Raw genomic sequence first — 22724 nt, 5'->3', positions numbered from 1 at the left:
TGTATTTCAACAACAAAGGAGAGTTGGAAGAGGAGAAGAATTTCCCCCCCCATAGTAGGCGAAGGAGCAGAGAAGGAGCAGCGATGGAGCCCCCAAGAAAATGGGGTGGGGGCAAATAGAAGCAAGGCTTGAGGGACGCTGTCCCTTTAAGAAGCCTTTTCCAGGCTGGCATTTCTCTGATCGCTTCCAACAGCTGCTTATTTTTCTCTTCTGCTTTCTATCACTTTGACCTCCAAGGGTTGAACTGTCACCGAGGGGCTTAAAGTTTGTTTTTCAACCCATTCCGGAAACTTACAATCATGATACTTTGTCCCTGGATTTGTTTTAAATATAAAAGTGGTTATAAAGGAAAGGGGGGGGTCCCTCCCTCCTTCAGTCTTCCCCCACCTCCTTGCGAATGAAATAAATACTCCGCAGTGATGGTCTGGGGGATATTTTTGCAGATAATCTCTGCTTTTCAAAAACAGATAGTGAAGTTTTAAAAGGTGCCTCTGTCCCGGTGCTGAGAATTAGACGTAAAAGAGCAAGAGCAACAGTCCTTAGACTTATATGCCGCTTTACGGTCCTCTCTAAGCGGTTTACAGGGTCGGCCTCTTTCCCCCAACAATCTGGGTCCTCATTTTAACCAAACTCAGGAGGACGGAAGTGCCGAGTCAGCCTTGAGACATTCAGGATCGAACTCCTGGCTGTGAGCAGTGTTAGCATGCAATACTCCATTCTAGCCACTGGGCGGCATTGATGGGTAGGTGGATGGATGGATGGGAGCAGTGAAGGGCTGGAAATTTTTTTACTACCACACTGTGGGTGTGCCTAATTAAGTGGGTGTGGCTTGAGGGTCATGTGACCAGGTAGGAGTGGCTTGCCGGCCATGTGACAAGGTGGGAGTGGTTTTGACAATCATGTGACCAGGGATGGCTTAAAGGTCATGTGACTGGGTGAGAGTGGCTTACCGACCAAGATAAATTTTCAAATTGGTGCTTGCATTCCTTTTTCAGTGGATTAAGTCCCATTATTGGAATAGCCACAAAAAGGACAAATGATAGACGGCACTATTTGTTGGGGAGCACAGTAATGTTTTCAGGTTTTGTACCAAACCCACAAAGCTCAGTATGATAACAGATTAGGCAAGTAGCTCAGTTTTCTTTAATTGCTATAAAAGTTCCGTTCTAGACAATGATTAAAATGATTAAAGTGTTTATGGGTAAAAACATTCTATTTAATTATTTTCTATTTTAAAAGTAATTAAGGATCAATGAGGGAGGGAGGGAGGAGGAAGGAAAACAGCATTTAGACTTATATACCGCTTCCCAATGCCTTACAACCCACTCTAAGCGGTTTACAGAGAGTAAGCCAATTGCCCCCAACAATTTGGGTCCTCATTTTATTAACCTCAGAAGGATGGGAGGCTGAAACAACCCTTGCACCAGTTAGGATCAAACTCATATCAGTGGGCCAAGTTAGTTTGCTCTAACTAACTCGAGCACCATTGAAGGGTGGATAGATGTATGTATGTATGTATGTATGTATGTATGTATGTATGTATGTATGGAAGGAAGGAAGGAAGGAAGGAAGGAAGGAAGGATGCAAATGGAGGGAAGGAAGGAAGGAAGGAAGGATGTAAATGGAGGGAAGGAAGGAAGGAAGGAAGGAATAGCAATAGCACTTAGATTTCTATACCAATTCACAGCGTTTTACAGCCCTCCACCTATTGTAAACTTTGTAAACCCCTAAGAGAGGAGGGCTCTAAAGCCCTGTGAGGCATAACACTAATATTGTATCACATGTGTGATAGCACGCACATAAGCTCTTTCGGCACCCAAGGAAAAAAAACATTCGCCATCACTGGCCTAGAGGATTCGCTTAACAACGGTGGCAAGGACGTTGTAAAAATGACTCCAAATCCATGTCTCTTCCTTCTCTCCTTCAGATCACCCAGCTTAAGATCGCCAGCAATCCATTTGCAAAAGGATTCCGGGATTGCGATCCTGAAGATTGGTAAGCCTGTTGAATTTGTTCTCCTTTTCCACAATGTTGAACAGAATACAGAATGACAGAGTTTGGATATTAATTGACTACGGAATATTAACAGAAAATATAGAAAAGTTAATATGAATTTGTAATAGAAATTGGATTTAAAGTCAGGGTTTTTTTTAAAAAAAAATACACTATATAAATATATAACAAAGTAAGGTTTGAAAGCTTGGATTGGTAACAGTTTTTTTTAAAAAAAATTTAATAGTAGATGTGTGGATTTGTCTTTTTTATATTTCGTTATTTTTATTAATTAGGAGAAGGTTATATAAGGGTTTTTGTTTTTAAAGAAAAATGTATAAGAAGTGGAAAAAGGCACAACGGCTTATATAGATTTGCAAGATGATAAGTATAATGAGTTAACATTGCTAAAAGGAACTTAATGGTGAATTTAATTAGAAGAAAATTGATTATCTAGATGTCAAAATTGGAGGTCGAGGTTTGGGAGTCTGATATGTACCGAAAGTAAATCATTTGGAATTGGAAATTTATTTTGAGGATTATATATGACTAACTAATGAGATACTGTTTTTAATGTAACACGAATAGAAGGTATTTTGTAATGCATTGAAAAAGTTTCTATGGGGGGAAAAATAAAAAAAAATATACCAAAAAAAAAAAAAGAATGACAGAGTTTGGAAGGGGACCTTGGAGGTCTTCTAGTCCAACCCCCTGCTCAAGCAGGACACCCTATGCAATTTCAGACAAATGGTTGTCCAATTTCTCCTTAAAATCCTTCAGTGATGGAAAACGCACCACTTTTGAAGGCGAGCCCTTCCACTGATCCATTGTCCTTCAATTAATTAAGTATTAACTAATGAATTAGTTAATTGGTCCATCCTGGGCTGGACTCAGATATGGGATTTAATCTGTTCCTACAACAATGCAATTACAAAAATAGATCATCCCTTTGCAAGAAGTTTGAAGCAAGAGATAGCAATAGCACTTAGACTTATATACCGCTTCATAGTGCTTTACAGACCTCTCTAAGCGGTTTACAGATTCAGCCTATTGCCCCCAACAATCTGGGTCCCCGTTTTACCCACCTCGGAAGGATGGAAGGCTGAGTCAACCTTGAGCGTGTGAGATTCATACTGCCAACTTGTAGACAGGAGGCAGGCAGCAGAAATAGCCTGCAGTACTGCACTTTAACCACTGTGCCACTTTGGCTCTTTAGTCATAGGTAGAGATGAGTAGGTATTCTCCCTCTGTACAATCACAGTGTTCTGATTCCCCCCCCCCCCCATAACAGGCCTAGGAATCACCGACCAGGAGCCCTCCCTCTGATGAGTGCCTTTGCTCGGTCGAGAAATCCTGTGTCTTCCCCAGTGCACCAAAATGGAACTGATAAAGGTGAGTCCATAGTTTCCCACCTGCACTCTGAGCCTGTGATGGTTCCAGCTGGACAGGAAAACAGTAGCCATAAAGGAGAGCTTTGTCGTTTCCTTATGATTCCGGTTATCTGTCTGTGTGTCTATCATCTATCTATCTTCTTTCTCTCTATCTCTCCATCTCTCTCTCTCTCTCTCTCTATATATATATATATATATATATATATATCGCTATCTCTCTATCTCTCTATCTATCTATCTATCTCTATCACTATCTCTCTATCTCTCTCTGTGTCTGTCTATCTAACATCTATCTATCTATCTATCGCTATCATCTTATATCTATTGTTTATCTATCTGTATATCAATCATCTATCTATATGTATGTCTCCTTGTCTTTCGGTCCATCCTTCCATCCATCCATCATCTAACTGTCCTCAACATCCTATACCTACCTTATCTATCTATCTATCTATCTATCTATCTATCTATCTATCTATCTATCTATCTATCTATCCATCTATCTATTTATCTATCTAATCTATCTATCTATCTATCTATCTCTATCACTATCTCTATCTGTATCTATCTGTCTGTCTTTCTAACATCTATCTATCGCTATCATCTTATATCTATTGCTTATCTATCTGTATATCAATCATCTATCTATCATCTATCTATATGAATGTCTCCTTGTCTGTCCGTCCATCCTTCCATCCATCCATCATCTATCTGTCATCACCATCCTATACCTACCCTATCTATCTATCTATCTATCTATCTATCTATCTATCTATCTATCTATCTATCTATCTATCTATCTATCTATCTAATCTATCTATCTATCTATCTATCTATCTACCTACCTACCTACCTACCTACCTACCTACCTACCTACCTACCTACCTACTTTTATGTCTGTCTATCTACACCTCTCTCTTACTCTCATCTATCCACTTATGTACATACATGTACATATCTGCCTATCCAATTTTGGGCAGCTCCCAATCAAAAATTAAGCCACATACAATCCTTTTAAAAGTATCAAACTCAAACCTTTGCCACATTCACATGGATTTCAGGCAACGCCTCCTAAAATGCAAAGCAGCATGATGGTGCCATCAGCCCCCACGAAACCAGCCACGTCTGTTCTGCGGATGGGACCCTAAGACCGACCCCCCGCAGAGTCCACTCCAGCCCTCCCATGCAGGATTCCACTCTCCGTTCTCGGCCTCCGCAATTGCACCCTTGGGCCTTAAGGGAGAGTGACGCATAGGAGCCCGCCATTAAATGCGATGAACCGCCAGATCTGCTGACTAGTTAAGACACAGAGCTTGGCAATTGGCCAGTCCTGCTTTAGAGGATTACAAGAAAAACATTTTGCTCACAAAGAGCCGAACGTCTAACCAGGATTTAGAGATGGAAGTTCGCTCTTCTTTATTGGGCTCTTAGCGGCTGATCTTCTATTGTGCTTTCCTGGGCTGATTCTGGTTATTCTTTTCGTGGTGGTGGTGGTGGGGATTTTGCTCTTAATGCATCCCCTTGCCAACTCATGAAAAGGACTTAATTCCCAAGACAGCCAGCTCTGTAAATAGCTTTGACTTGCAGGGGTGTGGGTTGGGTTAGGGTGGGGAGCAACATTGATCCAATTAGCTGTATCTCCACCTAGCGCCCTGAATCTACCTCGCAATAAATAATAAATAATAGATAATAGATAATAGATAATAGATAAATAATAAATAATAAAAATCGGCAAACATAATTCGCCGCTACATCACGCAGTCCTAGGTGCTTGGGAAGCACCCGACTGGTGATGAAATACGAAATCCAGCATAGTGATCTCGTTTTGCTGTGTTGTACTGACATGATAATAATAATAATAATAATAATAATAATAATAATAATAATAATAATAATAAAGTTTTCCCTGATACGTTTTAAGCACAAAACGTATCAGGAAAGACTTAATGAACTCAACCTGTATAGTCTGGAGGACAGAAGGAAAAGGGGGGACATGATCAAAACATTTAAATATGTTAAAGGGTTAAATAAGGTTCAGGAGGGAAGTGTTTTTAATAGGAAAGTGAACACAAGGACAAGGGGACACAATCTGAGGTTAGTTGGGGGGAAATCAAAAGCAACGTGAGAAAATATTATTTGACTGAAAGAGTAGTAGATCCTTGGAACAAACTTCCAGCAGACATGGTTGGTAAATCCACTAACTGAATTTAAACATGCATGGGATAAACATATATCCATTGTAAGATAAAATACAGGAAATAGTATAAGGGCAGACTAGATGGACCATGAGGTCTTTTTCTGCCGTCAGTCTTCTATCTTTCTATGTTTCTAAATCCCCAGCTCTCTAACAAGCAGATATCATTGGCCCCTGGTATAAAGAATCCTGCTTTGGAGGAATAATGTTGTGAGTGAAATCCTCAATCTGAGGATTTCTCAATCTGAGGATTGTATTGGCAGTTCAGTGTTAGCAAAAACTTCAGAAGAGAAGGATTTAGGGGTAGCGATTTCTGACAGTCTCAAAATGGGTGAGCAGTGTGGTCGGGCGGTAGGGAAAGCAAGTAAAATGTTTGGCTCCATAGCTAGAGGTATAACAATCAGGAAGAGGGAGATTGTGATCCTGTTGTATAGAGCGCCAGTGAGACCACATTTGGAATACTTTGTTCAGTTCTGGAGACCTCACCTACAAAAAAGAGAGGGATAAAATTGAACGGGTCCAAAGACGGGCTACAAAAATGGTGGAAGGCCTTAAACATAAAACTTATCAGGAAAGATTTAATGAACTCAATCTGTATAGTCTGGAGGACAGAAGGGAAAGAGGGGACATGATCGAAACATTTAAATATATTAAACAGTTCAATAACGTTCAGGAGGGCAGTGTTTTTAATAGGAAAGTGAACACAAGAACAAGCAGGCACAATCTGAAGTTAGTTGGGGGAAAGATCAGAAGCAATGTGAGAAAATATTATTTGACTGAAAGAGTAGTAGATGCTTGGAGCAAACTTCCAGCAGATGTGATTGGTAAATCCATAGTAACTGAATTTAAACATGCCTGGGATAAACATATATCCATCTTAAGATAAAATACAGGAAATAGTGTAAGGGCACACTAGGTGGACCATGAGGTCTTTTTCTGCCGTCAATCTTCTATGTTTTTATGTTTCACTAAGTGAACTGCTGAACCTGTCATAGAGACGTTGTAGTTTTAAGGAAGATCTCTGATCCTGTGGCTCATTGGGGTTCATGAGATTCTTAATGGATCATTCAGTTACCCACCGATCTGATCCCTCCAGCAAAACTGGAACAAAGCAGCTGGCTTCGAACTCAGCCAGATGTATTTCACCCCATTAATCCTAAAAGGACAATTAAGTTGATATTCCAATGTATATACAACTACAGTTGGAATTTCAATCCAAACTTTAACTGGATCAAATATTCAGGGCTTTGATGCAACCCGCTGGTGGATTTTATTTTTTTATTTTTTTATTTTGCCTCCCGTGTAAACTTACAACCAATTCACTTTAAACATGACTCATTTTCTTTTTTGTATCTTTTTATTGTTAATTTACCTTGTAAACTTCCCAGTGTTTCCACAATGGCTGGCTGTATAATGTAAGCAGTTTTCTTGAACAAACCAAGAAAAGAAGAGTGTAGGAGAAGTTGTCAAAAAGAAGGAAGGAAGGAAGGAAGGAGTTGCAAAAAAAGTAGAAAGGAAGGAAGAATTGCAAAAAAGAAAAAGAAGGAAGGAAGGAAAGGAGAAGAAAGGATGAAAAAAGAAAGGAGAAGTTGCAAAAAAAAGTAGAAAGGAAGGAAGGAAAAAAGAAAAAAGAGAAAGAAAGAAAGAAAGAAAGAAAGAAAGGAGGAAAGAAGACAGAAAAACCCACAATACCCTGTAATTGTCTTTTACCTCCTCCAAAACCTGCCCCAGATATCTATTTAAGCTTCCTCGCTGATTCCATTTCCATTACGCAGAATAAACAGTCGGTCAGGAAAAGAGACAAAAAAAGAAGAAGAGAGAGGCCCTTTCTCCCAGCACACTCTGAGCCTATTAAAATAAAGAAGAGTGTAAAAAGCCTGTATTTGTTTAGCGTTATACAATTGCAAAAATTTCAGGCGTGTGCATACGTGTCACTCAACTCCAGTCGATTTATCAAAGTCAAAATCCCTTGTCTCAGGAGCCGGGATCTTTTGCTGAATACAATGTTAAACACTTCAACTTTTTTAAAGAAAGAAAGAAAGAAAGAGAGAGAGGGGGGGGAGGAAGGAAGGAAGGAAGGAAGGATAAGTTGCCAAAAAGAAAAAAGTAGGAAGAAAGGGAGGGAGAGAGAGAGGGAAAAAGAAAGAAAGGAAGGAAGGAAGGAAGAGAAAGAGAGAGAAAGAAAGAGAGTGAGAGAGAGAGAAAGAAAGAAAATGAAAGAAAGAAAGAAAGAAAGAGGAAGGAAGGAAGGAAGGATAAGTTGCCAAAAAGAAAAAAGTAGGGAGGGAGGGAGGGAGAGAGAGAGGGAAAAAGAAAGGAAGAAAGGAAGAGAAAGAGAGAGAGAGAGAAAGAAAGAAAATGAAAGAAAGAAAGGAAGGAAGGAAGGAAGAAAGAAGAAAGAGAAAGGAAGGAAGGATAAGTTGCCAAAAAGAAAAAAGTAGGAAGGGAGGGAGAGAGAGAGGGAAAAAGAAAGAAAGGAAGGAAGGAAGAGAAAGAGATAGAAAGAAAGAGAAAGAGAGAGAGAGAGAAAGAAAGAAAAGGAAAGAAAGAAAGAAAGAAAGAAAGAGATCGTTAGCAGCTAGTTAGGGTTGAGAAAAAAAGGGGGAAAAACTACATTCAGTGAATAAGACGCACCAAATTATCAGCCTCTTTTAGGGAGGAAAAAGGTGTGACTTATACTCTGAAAAATACGGTATGAGGGTAAGCTTGGGAGGCAAAGAGACAAGATGCTGCCTAGGACACAATCCGACGAGGGCCCCAGGCCCCCCTGTGGATTAACAACCGGAGGAGGAAATTTAGGAAGGACTCACCTTAATTACTCAGGCAACTCAGGCCTGTGAGATGCCGTTAATGTAACTTTACAATAAAGTAGAAGTTTAGTTCATCGAGACAGGTTTCCTGTCTGGTTTACCCAGGGAACGCTGGAGACCCGCCAAGAAATTCCTAAGCCTAGGTGAAGGGGAACTTGTAGCTATCTAGAGAGAATGGTATGTGAGAATGACCTTGAAGGAGGAGGAAGAACTGCAGACTGAACAAACAGCCCGGGCAAGATTTCCCAGCCCACAGAAGGAGAGACGGTGGGTGGGGAGAATTCAGAAGGGACCCTCCCTTAGTTTTTCTGGAGAGTAGAAGCGAAGGAGACGGGCAATACTTTCCAATCTTGCAAGATTCTGTGAGTGCAGTGCTTCTCAAATAGTGGGGCAGGATATCGGACAGAATAACGTGCTTCAGGTCATCACCTGGATTTATCTATCTATCTATCTATCTATCTATCTATCTATCTATCTATCTATCTATCTATCTATGTATCATCTATCTATCTATCATCTATCTATCTATCTATCTATCTATCTATCTATCTATCTATCTATCATCTATCTATCTATCTATCTATCTATCTATCTATCTATCTATCTATCTATCTATCTATCATCTATCTCCCCCCGGAGATTAGGATTGCCCCTACTCTTCCTGCCTTCCATAAACTCCTTAAAACCCACCTTTGTCGTCAGGCATGGGGGAATTGAAACATCTCCCCCTGGGCATGTTTAATTTATATATGGTATGCGTGTGTGTATGTCTGTTAGTATATGGGGTCTTTTAAATCTTTAAACATTTTAAAAACTGTTGGATTATTTATGATTTGTTGTTACATGTTGTGAGCCGCCCCGAGTCTTCGGAGAGGGGCGGCATACAAATCGAATAAATAATAATAATAATAATAATCTATCTATCTATCTATCTATCATCTATCTATCTATCTATCTATCTATCTATCTATCTATCTATCATCTATCTATCTGTCTATCATCTATCTATCTATCTATCTATCTATCTATCTATCTATCTATGTATCATCTATCTATCTATCATCTATCTATCTATCTATCATCTATCTATCTATCTATCTATCATCTATCTATCTATCTATCATCTATCTATATCATCTATCTATCTATCTATCTATCTATCTATCTATCTATCTAACTATCTATCTATCTATCTATCTATCTATCTATCTATCATCTATGTATCTATCCATCATCTATCTATCTATCTATCTATCTATCTATCTATCTATCTATCTATCTATCTATCTATCTATCTGATTTGTATGTCGGCCCTCTCCGCAAACTCGGGGCAGCTAACAACAGTAATAAAAACAGCATGCAAATCCAATACTAAAACAGCTAAAAAACCCTTATTTGTAAAACCAAACATACATACAAACATACCATACATAAATTGTAAAGGCCTAGGGGGAAAGAATATCTCAGTTCCCCCATGCCTGACGGCAGAAGTGGGTTTTTAGGAGCTTACGAAAGGCGAGGAGGGTGGGGGCATTTCTAATCTCCAGGGGGAGTTGGTTCAAGAGGGTCGGGGCCGCCACAGAGAAGGCTCTTCCCCTGGGCCCCGCCAAACAACATTGTTTTGTTGAACGGGACCCGGAGAAGGCCCACTCTGTGGGACCTAACCAGTCGCTGGGATTCGTGCAGCAGAAGGCGGTCTCGTAGATACCCTGCTCCGGTGCCATTTACACATGTGGAATGAATTTGGATTATGGCTTAACGCAGTGCATGGGCTTATCCTAAGAATCATCCTTGCTGGATCAGGCCAAAGATAACCAGAGTAAAAAAAGGATGTGGAGACTCTAGAAAGAGTGCAGAGAAGAGCAACAAAGATGGTTAGGGGACAGGAGACTGAAACATATGATGAACCATTTCAGGAACTGGGCATGTTTAGTTTGACGAACTTCAAAAGTTGTAAACCTAATCCTACGTAGCTTCTGCTCTGGCAATCTCACACTACTTACCAGAGCTTACAAAACTTTTGCCAGACCCATTCTCGAATACAGCTCATCTGTTTATAACCCATATCGCATCTCAGACATCAACACCCTTGAAAATGTCCAAAGATACTTCACCAGAAGAGCCCTTCACTCCTCCACTCGAAATAGAATACCCTATGAGACTAGACTTTCAATCCTGGGCCTAGAAAATTTAGAACTAAGACGCCTTAAACAAGATCTAAGTATTGCCCACAAGATCATATGCGGCAACGTCCTGCCTGTCAGCGACTACTTCAGCTTCAACCACAACAACACAAGAGCACACAACAGATTTAAACTTAATATTAACCGTTCCAAACTTGACTGTAAAAAATATGACTTCAGTAACTGAGTTGTCGAAGTGTGGAACTCATTACCGGACTCCATAGTGTCATCCCCAAACCCCCAACACTTTACCCTTAGATTATCTACGGTTGACCTATCCAGATTCCTAAGAGGTCAGTAAGGGGCGAGTACAAGTGCACTAGAGTGCCTTCCGTCCCCTGTCCTATTGTTCTCCTATATCTCCTATACCTTTCTTCTATTCCTATATCTCTTCTTCTATTCTTTCATTGATATGTTCTATTACTATATCTTCTTTTCTATTATTTCTTAGAAATATTTTACTATATCTCCTCTATAACCTTCATCATGTATTTTACTATGTGTATATAGATATATACCACTAAAACCCTCATTGTGTATTGGACTAACTAACTAACTAACGAACGAACGAACGAAAGAAAGAAAGAAAGAAAGAAAGAAAGGACTAGGGGAGACATGCTAGCTTTATTCCAATATCTCAGGGATTGCCACAAAGCAGAGGAAGTCAAGCTATTTTCACAAAGCACACAGAAGCAACTAAGAACTAAGGAGAAATTTCCCGACAGTTAGAACAATCAGTGGAACAACTTGCCTCTAGATTCTAGAAGTTGTAAATGCTCCAGCACTGGGTGTTTTTAAGAAGATGGTGTGGATAACCATTTGTCAGAAGTGGTGTAAGGTTCCCTGCTTAAGCAGGTGTTTGGACTAGAAGACCTCCAAGGTCCCTTCCGACTCCATTATTCTATTCTAAGATTCTACTTTGTCTTTGCAAAGTTGAGGAATTCTGAGGGTTGAAATCCACAAGTCTTAAAATTGCCACGTTTGGAGTACCCCTGTCCTACATATTTACAGCACAGCGGCCACTACCTAAAGTCCTGGAGATGTCACACTTACCTGACCCCTTCTTATACTTTCTCCCCTGTTCCCCTTTCCTCTTCTATCATGTGCTGCAGATTTAGTGGAGAGTCGACGGGAATACGAACGGGAATCCGCTGGTGGTGGGACACCCCTCCACGCCGATCCAACTCACCAGCAGCTCATGTCTCGGGTGTTAAGTCCGGCGCTCCCGGTTCCTGGTGGAGGTGGCTTGGTCCCACTCCCTAGTCCAGCTGGAAGTCGGCCTAGTCCCCCCCATCACGAGTTGCGGCTGGACCCCTCTGCTTCCGAACCGCTCCATCACCATCCCTACAAGCATCCGGTCTCTGCTTATGACCATTATCTCGGCGCCAAGAGCCGGCCAGCCCCTTACGCCTTGCCCGGTATCCGAGGACACAGTTACCACCACCACCACCACCATCACATGAATCCAGCTGCGGCTGCCGCGGCCGCCGCAGCTGCAGCAGCCGCCAATATGTATTCCACCGCCAGTGCACCCACGACCTACGACTACGGACCGAGATAACGTCTCCGATGCACGCTCCTCGGGCTCGGACCGACTCTTTGCATGGTGTGAATTGCTCAGTACGTTTGGGAAGCGTGTCCTGTTTTGTCGAATTTGGGATGGGGTGGGGATCCGCCATCGTCCCACGTCCACACGGTTTTCTTCTTTGCACCATCCTTCCACCAGGTTCTGTTGTTGAACATGTTGGTCAAGATTCAGGTTGTGGTTTTCCATCGGGGTGGCGAGGGAATGTGATATTTGGCTCAGGTGGAGTGACGTGAGGCTGGCGTTCTCTCGGACTCGCTTTATGTGGGGCTAGAAAGGCAGTTTCTTCTCTTCTCAACCTTGCAATTGACTCAACTTTGCAATTGACTCAACTTTGCAATTGACTCAACTTTGCAATTGACTCAACCTTGCAATTTGAGTTGCAAATGTGCAGCTGCAATTCCTTTCCCTTTTGCGTGACCTACCAAGCGTCCGGAGGTCATTACCTGGGTGCTCTAGTGCTGATGCAGCTATATACAGGTAGTTCTTGACTTAGAACTGTTCTTCCTTTGCTGATTTTTCAAAGCTGCGATGGCCTTGGGGTAAAAAAAGGGGTGACCTCTGAACGTTCTTCCCCCTAACCACTCCATAGTCGCGGGATCAAAATTCGGGCGCGTGGCGATGCATTTGTGACCGTTGCGTTGTCAAGGGAGGGACATTGGTAATCTTCCCAGCCAACTTCCAAGTAGTCAATGGCGGGGTGGGGGAACCAGATTTGCTTAACGACAGTTGGAAGGGAGCTTGTAGGCCATCCAGTCCAGTCCCCCTGCCCAAGAAGGAGACTCTACACCATTTCTGACAGATGGTGGTCCAGTCTCTTTTTGAAAGCTTCCAGTGATGAAGCTCCTACAACTTCTGAAGGCAAAAGCAAGTTCCGTTTAATGACGATCTCACTTAGCAACGGAAATTCGGGGCTCATTTCCTGGTTGTAAGTTGAGGACTACCTGTGTGCTGGAACAAGGCAGTTTCCTGCATGCTACCCTAATCCGACCAAGGTCAGCCACCTACAATCCCGGGAAGGGGTCCTTCTGCCGAGTGACAGGCACAGCTGGTGATGGTTGTCAGAAGTGCAAGGCCCCTCCTGACCTAGAGCCAGTTGTCATGCACGAGCGTGTGCTTAGCACATGACTAGCATGGGCAGGGTGTGGGTGCTGAGATGCCGACGGTCAGTGGCATCTCTTGGTCCCCTGCCATACAACCCCTCCTGATCCATGGCACCGTTTCAAGCTGGTTCCAAGCCAACCAGGTCCTTGAATTCTGGAATCCTCATTGGCACTAACAAAAGTGTTTTAGAAAGCCCGGCCAACTCCACCCACCAGAAGCATGGATTCCATGAATTTTTCACGCCTACGACCTTTGTAAACATCCCCGGGGTCAAAGCAATCAAAATGCAGGTGCTTGGCCACCAGTAGTGGGCTGCTGCCTGGATGCTGCCGAGTCTACGGAAAGGGGCGGCATACAAATCTAATAAATAATAATAATAATGGTCCGGTATACCACCCTGGTAAGAAAAATTGAGATGCGCATGTATCTCCACACCCCTGACGTGTGCATCAGTGTGACCGCACAAGATTCAGCTTCTGCGCATGCACAAGAAGCGAAATCGTGGGCGAAGACTCTTGCGTGCACAAGATTTAGCTGGTTTTTGACGGTTTTTTGCTTCCGCACATGCAAAATTGGCAAAATTCAATTTATTCAATTCAATTTATTAGATTTGAATGCCGCCCCTCTCCGAAGACTCGGAGAAACCTTGGGTGCATGAGCATCCTCGCCTGAGATTTCTCTTCCTGCACATGTGCAGAAGCCCAATGTCACATCGGCGCATGCACACCAGACAGAACCACACCCGCGCTGGTCACCAGGACTGCACTGCTTGCACCGGCGACCGGGAGGCCATCACTGTTGTCAACCAATCCCGTATTAATGACGGTTGTAGAGTTCCGGGCAGCGGTAAAATCTAACCTTCCCTACTGTTTTGGAAGAGTGCACTTTGCTACCGTCCTACTCCCTTTTTCACCCTCTGCACATGTGCAGAAAGCATTCCGCATGTGCAGAGGGTTAAAAAACAGAAAATGGCAATGTCCGGGTGGGTGGGCGGAGCCTGCCACAGCTGCCACTACCGGTTCGCCAAGCCGTTGGCGGCTGCCACCGGTACACCTGAACCGGGCCGAACTGGTAGCATCACCCCTGGTCCTGGTGCTGGAACCTTTTGACGAACCTAATCAAAGGGAAGCCAGATTCACTTAACGACGGCATTCCGAGCATAACATTTACAGTGGTTAACTTAGTCAAAGGAAGGTCACAAAATGGGGGTCAGGGGGAGGGAAAGCTCACTTCGTGACTGCTTCGCTTAGTGACAGAAATTTGGAGGTTGATTGTGGCCGTAAACTGAGGACTATCTGTATTCTTCATCCCAACATTGAATTAGGGCCGGTGGACACCAATAGGAGAGAGGGGGGGGGAATAGAAGTAGAAGAGAAGTAGAAGAGAAAGAAGGGGCCACAGCAAAAAAGCCCTTGAGTAGGTCCAGGGTCTTTATTTATTTATTTATTTTTGGGCAGTAGGCTTGAGACGCGGTTTAGGATTCTTCGTAAGCAGCCGTTGGCGGAAAGGGATCTTGGAGGTCTTCTAGCCCCAACCCCCCCTCCCACAAACTGGAATAAAACCAACATTTTCTTTGGATTGGGTGTTTCCTGGAACTCAAATCTTCCGTTCAGAAGTTTGAACAGAATTGTCCCCTTAAGTCTTAAAGTTGCCCAAGTTTTATACATAGATTATAAACTTATACATCCATTACCATGCTAAATGCATAAAAAAACAAGACTCACAATCCATCCCATGACATCCAACCCACCATCCTCCCAACAACAAATCAATACCCCACATACCACCAACCAAGACTAGGAAAGCACGCCCCTTACTCCCTCAATCTGATCCTATACTAATCTCAAATGCAATCAATGCAAGAAGCATCATTAACAAGATGTCTGAATTCCTACTACTACTAAACACTGATACCTTCGACATTATTTTTGTCTGTGACTCCACCATCCCAGCAAAAAACTACGTTGTCTTCTGGTCTGAGCGTGAAACCTGCAGAGGAGACGGAGTAGCTATATTCTACAAAAAGACACTAAACCTAAAAAATATCCAAGTTACACATGATCTCACCCTTCCCGAAACCATCGTCTGTGATCTATCCTTAAATGCCAGACTTTGCTTCCTACTTTGTTGCAGAGCCCGAGACTATGACATCACACATGCGAACAAATTAACCACACTGCTAAAGTGGGCAGCTTCCTGCCCATACCCCATTATCTTTCTTGGAGATCTCAATCTACCTCACATTAACTGGATCCTAAAGAATTGCATGACTGAATCCATCCATATAACCCTATACAATGCTGTTACCAATCTGGGATTCGACCAACTAGTGACTAGATTCCACAATTGCCTCAACATATTCTGCAACAGCAAAAGTGCAACTTATGGACTACAAATAAAAGAACCCTTTTCCAACAGCGACCACAGCATGATAGACTTCAGCCTCAGTCTACACCATTGCAAGAATCACTTTAATAATGGGACATCCAATTACAACTTTTAAAAAGCCAACTATGAACTCATAGATGCTGATCTCTCAACTCTTGACTGGCAAACTCTACTCTGTGGCTGTAACGCTGTTGATGACCTCTATAAGGTCTTGCTTGAAGTCAAAAGAATAATCGGACTACACATACCATGAAATAACCACCATAACCAAAGGAAGCTACAATTCCAAAAACAATCCCTCTGGTGAAAAAACAAAACAAGCTATGTAGACAACTTCAAAACCCAGTACAAATATGCCACCAAATAAAGACGGAATGCTTCAATTATCACAACAAACAAAAGAAAAACCTCCTGCGCAACAAATCCAACAGCGCCTTCTACAACTTTGTAAATGACAAACTCAAGGACTCGAGACCAATCCCAACACTAAAAGGACCCAACAACAAAGAATGCTACCATGAAACAATCAAAGCTAACCTCTTCAACATATTATTTGGCTCAGTCTTTGCTAAATAGCAATGGCTCAAATACTCACAACAATTTAACATAAATAGACTTCACTGAAGACAATGTTGAAAAAGCACTACATGGCCTAAAAGCTTCTCTATTGATCAGGCCTGATGGACTATGTGCATACTTCCTAAAAACAATTCTCCACAGCCATAGCTGAACCACTAAGTGTAATCTTTAAAAAATCCTTCAGGACCAGTTCCCTACAAATCTATGGTCACTAGCTACAGTCATCCCCATCTTCAATAAAGGAGATCCCAGTATAGTAGAAAACTACATTTCTCTATGCCAAGTCATGGAATCAATCATAAACCAATCCATTACCCACCACCTACAAACTAACAGCCTACTCTCTAACAAACAATTTGGTTTCAGAAAAAAATTATCCTGTAACCTGAAACACCTACCCTGCAAAAACATATGGACGACACATCTCGATCAGGGCAAATCAATAGATGCAATTTACATAGACTTCTGTAAAGCCTTCGACTCAGTTGTTCACAATAAACTACTTCTAAAACTGAAAATCTACGGCATCGCTGGACCCCTACATGACTGGATAACTGCATTCCTATCAACAGACAAGCACACTATGTAATCTTGTTCCTGTTAACAGTGGTGTACCCCAAGGCAGCGTACTAGGACGAACATTCTTCATACTTATATAAATGATCTTTGCGATCACATTACAAGCATCTGTGTTCTCTTTGCCGATGATGTAAAACTCTTCAACACTACCGATAACACTGCTGCCCACCAAAAAGACATTGACCTTGTGTCAGAATGATCAAACATCTGGCAACTCCAAATCTCAATCAATACTCTGTCCTACATATTGGCAAAAAAAATCAGAACTCAAAATACAAGCTGAATAGACAAGACCTTGCAGATAACCGTCACTCTGTAAAAGACCTTGGAATACTCATACCAAATGACCTAAGTGCCAAAGCCCACTACAACAACATCACCAAAAAGGCTTCAAGAGTTATTAATCTAATCTTACGTAACTTCTTCTCCGATAATATCACACTACTAACCAGTGCATACAAAACTTTCATCAGACCAATCCTTGAATACAGCTCATCTGTTTGGAACAAACACTGCATTTTGGACATAAATACATTAGAAAGTGCCCAGAGATGCTTTACGAGAAGAGCCCTCCACTCCTCTACTCGCAACCGAATATCTTACGCCACCAGACCTGAAACCCTAGGCTTAAAAATCTTAGAACTGCATCGCCTTCAACACGACCTAAGCATAGCTCATAAAATAATCTGCTACAACGTCCTTCCTTTCAACGACTATATGAGCACACAACGGACACAAACTCAAAGCAAGCCGCTCCAAACTCGACTGCAGGAAATATGAGTTTAGTAACTGAGTAGTTGATGCATGGAACTCACTACCTGACTCTGTAGTTTCGTCACCAAACCCCCAAAACTTTACCCTTAGACTATCCACTGTTGACCTCCACTGAATTCTAAGAGGTCAGTAAGGGGCGTGCATAAGTGCACCAGGGTGCCTACCATCCCTGTCCTAATGTTCCCCTCTTATTAGTACCCATCTCATGTATATAAACAGCGTTATATCTATGTATACTACCAAAAATAAATAAACCTTTGCCTTAAGAGAAAGTTGGCCAGGTTAGGGGTGAGTGTGTGGGTGGGAAGAGGTGTCACAACCCAAGCTGTTCAATCTACAAACACACACACACACACACACACAGTTTTTGGTGCAAAAACCACAAGGATGAGAAATCCGCTTGGTCTTGAATTGATGTTCTTATCCTCAAAGGCAGAAGCTGCCCAGCACTTCCATTATCTCCATCCTCACAATGCTGGTGCACACTTGGGATTCTGTAAATCAATACAATTCTTCATGTGGGTGGACTTTCTTCTTCTTCTTCTTCTTCTTCTTCTTCTTCTTCTTCTTCTTCTTCTTCTTCTTCTTCTTCTCCTCCTCCTTCTTCTCCTCCTCCTCCTTCTCCTTCCTCCTCCTCCTCCTTCTTCTTCATAGTCGGTATTTCTTGCCTCTCTCCTTCCCCCCAACCCCACCGCCCCCAAGATGCAGAGGCTTAAAGTCTCAGGATAATATCGGCAGCCAGGCGTGATATTTTGGGGGCTGCCTTCAAGGGCAGGTGTGGGCAGTAGCCTTTTAATATGTTTCTGCATTGTTTTATTTGGCTTAGATTAGTGGCAAAAGCAGGGGGGGGGGGAAACTTGCAGCCCCTGGCAAACTTCATGCGGTAAAAACGTACAACAGAAAATGAAAAAAAAAATTAAAAACAAATTTCACTGTAGGATTCTTGGAAGCATCTATGTAAAATCCGTTGGGAAGAATTCTGCTGTCCTGCAACGCATTGCAACTTTGAGAAGAGCCCTTTTCTCTTGGGGTTTTGTCGTTGTTGTTGTTGTTGTTGTTCTGTGATCTCAAATGTTGTGGAAGGATTTCTGCCTCTCACGGAAAGGTTCAGTGCCAAAGGTTTGCGTCAAAACCGATTGTGACGTTGGTATATTTATTGATATTATATTATTCCTCCCCCCCCGCCACCCCACCCAAAGTGATTACGTATGCAGTTCCTGATGGTTCTTGTTTTGCTTTTATAGTTGCTGTGTAAAATAAGAAATAAAAGTGGGAAAAACCGGGGAGGGGAACCAAAGAATCGTATCTGCAAAATATGTAGATAATTTGTAGATATTTGTAGATATGTGTAGATAACACTGGGGGAACGGGAGGAGGGAAGATGGCAGGCAATGACATTTATAAACAGTATTTCTCTGAGTTTTGGCTTTATTTCGTCTTTCTTTTGTCCATGTGGATGCAAAATTCTAATTTATTTTATATTTTAATAGATCGAATTTAGAGACTGCCTATCCTACTCAAAGAGTGATAATAATAATAATAATAATAATAATAATAATAATAATAATAATAATAATTTATTAGATTTGTAGGCCGCCCCTCTCCGAGGACTCGGGGTGGCTCACAACGGCATAAACAGTGTGCAAATCCAATTTTAAAATGCAATTTAATTTTTTTTAATAAAGTTTTTTTATTTACAAGGATAAATACAATGAATACATTTAAGTACAAATAACAGTGTAAACATGTCAAGATACAGAAGAAAAAAAGAAAAGAATTGGGTGATTAAGAAACAAAGATTGTGTATCACATTATGGCCTAAACAATATGCATTTAACAGTAAACAAGGACAAAACAAAACAAACAAACAAACAAACAGAAACTATAAAAGAAAGAAAGAAAGAAAGAAAGAAAGAAAGAAAGAAAGAAAGAAAGAAAGAAAGAAGAAAAGAAAGGAAAGGAAAAGGCAGGCGGGTATACGGTAGATCTATATTGGAATTATGAACTAGAAATATTCTCAGTAGCTCATTACATTATATCTAATACTTTGAATTATAAATGAGTAAGAGAAAGTGTTGAATATATCAAGATAAAGAGATTTTAAGAAAGCCAGTCTAATTTTAACATATATCGATGCCTCATACATCCATTTAGAAAAAAAAGGGAAGATTTGACACCAGATATGTATCTAATTAAATATATAGGATTCTTAACCTTTGTTGGGCAAATTGTTCTTTTTTTCTAACCAGCGATAGAAGGGATCCCAGCAGTTATTGAATAGAGAATCATTATTTCTAATTTCCAGAGTTAATTAGGTCATTTCTGCACAATATTTAATTTTTTCTATTATTAAGTCATCTTGAGGTATGTCTTCGTTTTTCCACCATTGAGCGACTGTTAATCTGGCTGCTGTAGTAATATGAATGTTCTGTCTGGGTCCCTCCAGAAGCAAACACCAACCCAAAAAGAGAAGCCAGACACACTGGTAAAAAGCAAAGGCAGTTTATAGAATTCAAAGCAAACACAGGTAACAGAAAATGTCCTTACAAACAGGAACACGCTGAAACTTCAAAGATGTTTCACGAAGGCCGTGAAGTAAAACAGGATTCTTGCTGTCCAAAACAACGCTGGAGATAACAAACATACGCCTCCCCCAAGTCTTCCAGTCTTCTAGGCCACAAGCCAAGATCAGAGACGCCGAGAAGCAAAGCAGGGTCACAGGACTTCCAGTTGATAATGCTCCACATGGCTGAAAGGGCTGGCCTGCCTTTTAAACCCTGCTGAGGAGAACCACACCCAAACCCAGCTGTTGCCAATTCAGTGATGCCAATACCTTTCTAATCGGTCCCGTCTCTAAGCTGCATGTCGCTGTCTCATGTCAATTATAGCCTGTGCTTCCTCATCCAATGAGGCCAGGCTACTGGCTGGGGAGAGGCCCCCCCCCGGGGCTCTCAGGCTGCTCCCCCTCATCCTCTTCCTGACTTCCTCTCCCCCGTCTGCCTGGTCCTCCCCCTCCTGTTCACTGTCCTCCTCCTCCGAGCCTGGATCCAGCAGAGACGCAGCTGGTCCCTGAGGAGCCTCAGGCTGAATCACAACAATGAATAATTAAGTAAACTTGATTTTTGGAAATATTTAAAACCCTTATAATAAAATAAAATAATCACACAACCAATCAAACCATATACCAGCCTTGACAATTGGGGTGTGTGTTAGTTTCCCCATACCTGGTCCTTTGTCTTAAGGACTCTTTTTAGAAAAAGAGCAGAGAAAGACAACGAAGGTGATTCAGGCTGAAACAGACAACCTGTTGCAGAAATTGGAGTCAAGCTATTCTCCAAAGCACCTGAGGGTAGAACAAGAAGCAATGGGTGGAAACTAAACAAGGAGAGAAGCAATTTTGGTCACCATACTACAAGCCAATGAAGAAAATTCTCTTCTGCTCTGTTTTGGTTGCCAAGATGTAAAGAGGAGCTAAGACTCTAGAAATAGTGCAGAGAAGAGCAACAAAGATGATTAGGGCACTGGAGGCTAAAACATATAAAGAACGATTGCAGGAACTGGGCATGGTTAGTTTAATGAAAAGAAAGACCAAGGGAGACATGATAGCAGTGTTCCAATATCTCAGGGGCTGCCACAAAGAAGAGGGAGTCCAGCTATTCTCCAAAGCACCTGAGGGCAGGACAAGAAACAATGGGTGGAAACTAATGGGTGGAAATGGGAGTCTTCGGAGAATCCATATAACTATAACTAAACAAGGAGAGAAGCAACTTAGAACTAAGGAGAAATTGTCTGACAGTGAGAACAATTAATCAGTGGAACAACTTGCCTCCAGAAGTTCTTAATGCTCCAATACTGGAAGTTTTAAAGAAGATGCTTGATAACTGTTGTGGTTCAGCCTGAGGCTGCTCAGGGACCGGCTGTGTCTCTGCTGGCTCCATGCCCGGAGGAGGATGACAGCAAAGAGGAGGGGGCTGAACAGTCGGACAGGGGAGAGGAAAGTCAGGAATGGGGTGAAGGAGAACAGCATGAGCCCCGGGGGGGGGCTCTCCCCAGCCAGTAGTTTGGAGTCATTAGGTGATGAGGCTCAAGCCGTCATTGACATGCGACAGAGACGGTCAGATCAAAGAAAGGAGCAATTAAAGAAGTATTATCAGCACTGAATTAGGAACAGCTGGGTTTGGGTGTGGTCCTCCTTAGCAGGGTTTAAAAGGCAGGCAAGCCCTTGAAGCCATGTGGAGTGTTATCAGTTTGGAGTTGCGTTATCCTGTCTTGTTTCTCGGCGTCTCTGTTCCTGGCTTGTGGCCCAGCAGCTTTGGGAGACCCATGGGAGGTGTAGGTCTGCTATCTACAGCCTCAGCTTGGCAGCAAGAATTCTGTATTGCTGCATGGACTTTTGCCTTCGTGGATATATCTGAAGATACAGCATTTTCCTGTTTGTAAGGACATTTTCTGTTACCTGTGTTTTTCTTGAATTTTATACAACTGCCTTTGCCTTTTACCAGTGTGTCTGGCTTCTCTTTTTGGGTTGGTATTGGCTTCTGGAGTGACCCAGACAGAACAATAACCATTTGCCTGAAATGGTAGAGGGTTTTCTGCTCGACCAGAGGATTGGACTAGAAGACCTCCAAGGTCCCTTCCAACTTTTTCATTCTGTGCTAGCTGGCAATAGCTTTCCTCCCTCTGGAGATTTGTCTAGGTCACGATAATTTCATCCTCATTTTGGCCTTTCAAAGCCTTCAAAGTAAACATGGAAACCAGTACATTCATACAGTCTCTCTTAGAGGTGGCATTCAACAGGTTCTCACCATTTTCGGCAAACTGGTAGCAGAAATGTTGAGTAGTTCAGAGCACCAGTAAATACCACCTCAGACTGGCCCCGTCCCCATCTATCCTCTCCCTCCCATGTCCCAGATGATTGGAAGGAACTGGGTATTTTACAGTATCTTCCCCCTCCCATGCCCACCAAGCCACGCCCACGGAACTGGTAGTTAATTTTTTTTTTTGGGAAACCTACCACTAGTGCCACTCTCTCAATACACAGTGTGTGTACGTGTGTGTGTATAAATAACTAAGATGTTGGGGGGGGGGTAAACAATTCATGTACAGTGGAACCTCTACTTACAAACTTAATTCATTCTATGATCA

General features: G+C 42.1%; 1 protein-coding gene across 1 annotated transcript in view; it reads left to right on the top strand.

Annotated features, from left to right (window-relative positions):
* Nucleotides 1-18998, top strand: part of TBX1 (T-box transcription factor 1) — a 46909-nt gene extending 27911 nt beyond the window's left edge. The window contains exons 5-7 of the mRNA XM_070762734.1: nucleotides 1928-1995; nucleotides 3284-3384; nucleotides 11683-18998. Of these exons, the coding sequence (XP_070618835.1) occupies nucleotides 1928-1995; nucleotides 3284-3384; nucleotides 11683-12131 (618 nt within the window). The 3' untranslated portion in view covers nucleotides 12132-18998. The remainder of the gene's footprint in view (nucleotides 1-1927; nucleotides 1996-3283; nucleotides 3385-11682) is intronic.
* Nucleotides 18999-22724: the final 3726 nt, after the last annotated feature.

This window comes from Erythrolamprus reginae, chromosome 10 (assembly GCF_031021105.1).
Source record: "Erythrolamprus reginae isolate rEryReg1 chromosome 10, rEryReg1.hap1, whole genome shotgun sequence".
Classification (NCBI taxonomy): Eukaryota; Metazoa; Chordata; class Lepidosauria; order Squamata; family Dipsadidae; genus Erythrolamprus; species Erythrolamprus reginae.
The sequence above is the reverse complement of the archived record's forward strand: the minus strand, read 5'-3'. Positions and strand labels throughout refer to the sequence as shown.